This window comes from Morone saxatilis, unplaced genomic scaffold (assembly GCF_004916995.1).
Source record: "Morone saxatilis isolate NCDOM2014 unplaced genomic scaffold, NCSU_SB_2.0 Contig23, whole genome shotgun sequence".
Taxonomy (NCBI): domain Eukaryota; kingdom Metazoa; phylum Chordata; class Actinopteri; family Moronidae; genus Morone; species Morone saxatilis.
In genome coordinates, this window is record NW_023339796.1 from 19,017,914 (window position 1) to 19,022,633 (window position 4,720).

The 4,720-nt window shown below is 38.1% G+C and overlaps 1 protein-coding gene across 1 annotated transcript in view; it reads right to left on the minus strand.

Moving 5' to 3' along the window:
- The window catches only part of col6a1 (collagen, type VI, alpha 1), a 23,489-nt gene that overhangs the window by 3,221 nt on the left and 15,548 nt on the right, over positions 1 to 4,720 (minus strand). Inside the window, exons 26-31 of the mRNA XM_035670732.1 lie at positions 4,203 to 4,268; positions 2,375 to 2,410; positions 1,995 to 2,031; positions 1,753 to 1,761; positions 1,508 to 1,641; positions 1,002 to 1,108 (exon numbers count right to left, since the gene is read on the minus strand). Of these exons, the coding sequence (XP_035526625.1) occupies positions 1,002 to 1,108; positions 1,508 to 1,641; positions 1,753 to 1,761; positions 1,995 to 2,031; positions 2,375 to 2,410; positions 4,203 to 4,268 (389 nt within the window). The remainder of the gene's footprint in view (positions 1 to 1,001; positions 1,109 to 1,507; positions 1,642 to 1,752; positions 1,762 to 1,994; positions 2,032 to 2,374; positions 2,411 to 4,202; positions 4,269 to 4,720) is intronic.

Here is a 4,720-nt window from a genome sequence, read left to right on the forward strand (position 1 = left end):
TTATGAAATAACACATTAAAAACAACATATCATAAAAATACTATATATTCAAATTCAAATACACTTATTTGCTGCTTTCGGCCGGAATCTAAATGAGGGGATTCGATATTTTACCGCTATTCAAGTTACATAGCGTCTGGATTGTGTTTTAGCCTAGCTTAGCATAAAGAGCAGGGGGAAATGGTACATCACTAAGCCAGCTGAATGAAAAGACATTTTTCAGCCAATCACAGAAGAGCTTTATTTGATTTGTTAAATCTGTACTACGCATAAATATTTAAACTATGTAGTACCTCCCCCAAACCGCACAACATTCTTGTTTTAACATTTCTGTTCTGTGTACATATAACGAGATACAATGTGTCAGTTATGTAAAGCGTAGCCTTTAAAGAGAGCCAGGCTAGCTGTTTCACCATGTTTTCAGTCATTATGCTAAGCAAGTTAATTGCCTCCTGGCTTCAGTCCAGATTTTCAGTCTTCTCACGTCACTCTTGTAGAGAAGTGAATATTCACAAAAGTGAACCTACATTGTAATTTTGTATTTATCATAAAGATGGCAAATACCACAAATGTGTAAATAAACTCTGGAGAAGTTGGAAATAACTTTTGATAGAGTTAAATGCTTATTGTCTATTGCTAAACTAGGCTGAACATGTTGGGAAATATCTGAATTGGGTGCAAAGAGATGATATTGTAATGTATCTCCTCATTCTCAGTAAGAAAGCAAACGTTAAAAACACAATACTGGTAGCCAATATTGAGTGAGTAAATTCGAAACTCCTCTGCTTGTTCTTGGAGAGGATTGTGAACTCATTTCATTACTAAAAAACTGCAGACATCCTTCCAAATAATACAGTCACGGTCTGACTGATGTAAAGTTGAGACTTGGAGAGGACATAACCAGAAAACTGCAGCAGTGGTGATACTGAATAATTAGTGAAAGAGCGAGCAATAGGAAAAGCAAGGCAGGTGGGGCTCTGGCTGCATGCATATGAACTCACTGTTTAAAGTCGGTGAGACTATTAGTGGTGACTCCCAATTGGACAACTTCTTGGGCTTGCGATCCACTGTACTGGACAACACCCACCCTGGACTCATTGCTTGCAAACTGGAAAGAAAAGCATTGCATGGTGACCGTGTGTTTTGGTCTGTGTGTGTTATGTCTACAAGCATGTGTTTTCTTCTGTAAACATTTCTGCGTCCCACCCATCCTGACTAATTACATCCAAAATAGAAGAGGAAAGACATTGGAGACATAAAAGCAAGTTCCAAAACCAGACAATATCTTTCATTCACACTTTCTATTTTGAGGTCTGTTCTTAGAGCCGCATTTCCTTACAGCTCTGAAAACAGTTTTCACAACATTTTTGGTGTCACTCTGAATAAACAACACAATCCACAGAGGTCAAATGCAGGTTATCCTACAGAGGTTGGGAAAAGAAGGATGAATACAAAATACAGTGTAGTCAGTGTCAAAACCAAAGATAAAGTCAGAGAAGGACATTACCTTGATTTGCTGGTCTTTCATCAGTCTGTCTATTAATGTGATGATAAAGTCTTTGGCAAGAGCAAAGTTTGAGGAACCAACACTCTCTGAGCTGTCCACAATGAAAGCCAGGTCCATAGGACCACACTTAGTCTCTAGACACACACAAAACACAAACATAAACAAAATCACAAGAATCACAATAGCAATGGAGCATAAGAAACAATTATGATGATGGCTGTGTATTAGATTTACTACAAACTTACCACAACAAGCTGTCAAGCAATTAGGAGAGGATGGAAAAAAACACAAATCAAAGTTAATTAACTGTGCAGAAAAAAACCCCCTACAACATAACCTTCATAACCCTCACATTCTTCAGGTTTCGATTGCATGTTTGGCCAATCAGGCATGCAGTTGAAAAGGGCAAAGTTTAACGTGGAGTACATGTGGCTTCATTTCTGTGAGCACGCGTTTAAGTGTGCAAGAAATTGAGTGTTTAACTTACAGCAGAGCTTCATGATGATATCCAGAATTTCACATTCCTAAAGAGAGTTGGAGTACATGTTACAGTACGGCAATGCACTGTTAAATCACATTACATAACTTTCAAACACACACAACCAGGTTCTAGACTGTTTGAAGCTGATCCAAATATGACAATGGTGATATTTTACTTAAAAGAGTGGTCGGTGAAAGGCTACGGGTTTTTGTGTTCAGGAAATTAGTTGTGTGGCTTTTGACTGAACAAACAGTATCAATTTCAGAATCTAAACTAGCGCAGCCTCAAGGGGGAATTAAGTCTAGGGTACTTAGAGGTCTGGCCCTGTGGCGAAAAAGAGGGTGAGGGTTCAGATAAATGGACTGATAACAATTTTTTATACTCACATCAGTTCCTGCTGGTCCAGGAGGCCCAGGAGGTCCCTAAAGAGAAAAGGAGAATGAGTGAGTAAAGAAGACATAGGCGATTCATCCCCCCGAAAGATGTGTTTTACCGTTTTAAAGAAACTGGCCAGACAAAAGTTTATCTGGTCTGACTTCAGGATGACAAAGCTAGTACTGGCAGTTTTTATTTTAACTGGAATAAAAAAAAGGAGCGATTCTGTGGAAAACCATTATTCCTTTGACTGCAAACCAGAATCGCTCAGTCACTGAAGCCACATCCACACCCACACATTGGTGTGTGCTGCTATCTTTCTGCAACAACATGTGAATCTTCCAAAAGTTCATTTGCCACAGCATTTTTTTTTTCGCTTGACTGCAGGAAAACCATCTGTTTTGTTTTAACAGACATTAAAATTTAAGTTTAAGAGCATTCTTTTCTGCAACAAAGGCGCCAGAGTAGCTTGGATGTGTGCACACAAGCAAACACACACAAACACACACAACAGAGAGAGAGAGACAGAGAGAGACAGCTGTTAATTGTAGACGAGAGAAACTGTCTCAGGAACGCATGACGCAAACTGCTCATACACAAATATGCAGCAGAGACACAAGCCAGAAAAAAGAAGGAAGAAAGGGACGAGTGGGGGGAAGAGTAGGAGAGGATGAGAGATAGAAAGAGGGCAAAGTGAAAAAGGGTAGAGTTTGAGGCCTTGGAGAACATGTCTTTTCGCATCGTGTTATATTTAGATCTTTTCACATGATCCAATACCACAAGCTTTCACATGCCAGTTGGTGAAAGGGAATCACTCTATCTTTCCTACATACTGTGAGTCAGACTAAGAGATGCCATTTTTTTATGTTATAACATGTGGTTTGAATGTTGAGATTAGTGAACTGTCTATGGGATCAGTAGCAACTTCTTCCAGCAGGTAGCAAAATACACAGCTGGGTGTTCACTTTGTTCTTGTTAACCCAATTTATTTAAGGAGATGTTCTATATTTCTATATTTAGTGTCAACACATCCAATCTAAAGACCCAAACCAACAATGAATTGATCTGCCTGTGCAGCAAAAGCTTGTTACCATACCTTGACATACACCTCCATATTGATCCTACTATTAAAAACACATCAGTGATCCACACCATTGCAATAGGTAAGTAACTTAGGTCCTTCATTATCATGAACACAAACACTGTAGTTTCTCTTATGTACTGTCCCGGTGCTGTAAATAGTCACTAGAGAACCAAATTTGTTTTAATCCACAGCTGAAAATAGTTCCTAACAAATACACTGTTTTCTGCTGTTTGAAAGTATATCTTTGTGAAGTCTTTAGTAAGAACAAGACACAGACAGGCTGGTGATGGTCTAAAATGACTGTGAGACAGACCGACACACATAGTTAGTTTTGTTGTTTTATTGCCAGACTGGTCCTTTAAATGAATGCAAATTCTAAACATGTACGTAATTGTTTGGAAATGCTGATTCTGCCACTGTGGCAGTGTGTAATCTGACATTTGATATAATTTTACTGACTTTGTTAAGAGTAAAATAAATGGCTTTATAAATATGTCAATTAAGTAATGTAACTTTCAATTAAGGCAAGCTAGGATAATCTTGGGTTCAGCTAACTTCAAACTAAGGCCACTTTCTACAGCAGATATTTACAAAAAACAGTCAAATCACCCCAAAAGTATGTTTAAAAAAGGAGAGCTTTTTGCTTTCCATATGTGGACAACAGTCCCTCCAATGTCTCAACTTGCATACGCATGCACACAAACCCACACATACACACACAATTAGCTCATGCTGTGGCTTGATGGTTTTCTTACCGGGTTGCCCTCGGGTCCTCTGTAACCTTTGGCTCCTTTAGGGCCTGGAGGCCCTGGTTGGTTGTTCTGTGTAAAATGAAAAATAATGGAGATTAAGTGAGAGACCCAAAAGTTTATTTTTCTTAAATAGATATATCTTTGCAAACTACAGGATGGAAACAAATGTTATAGTTATACATATAATTATGTATCCATTTAAAAAAATGTATTGCTGTAAACATCAATCACTGAAAGCTTTGTGTCCTGTAGCTGCTTTGAAAATTAGAAAGCCTTCATATGACTATAGTCAACTAAATCTCTTCCCTGGCATTACATATAGTGTCAGCCACTATCAGTCTGTAATACAACTTCATTACGGTTTGTTCAACCCTTTGCTTTAAATGTGACATGGTGCTTGAAAGTGAAAATGTTTCAATACTGGATTGACTACTGCAAAAAATAATCAAAAACACCAGAAAGCAATGAACACAAACATATTGAAGCCTATAATTGAGCACTGTTGTTTATTTCATAGAAGT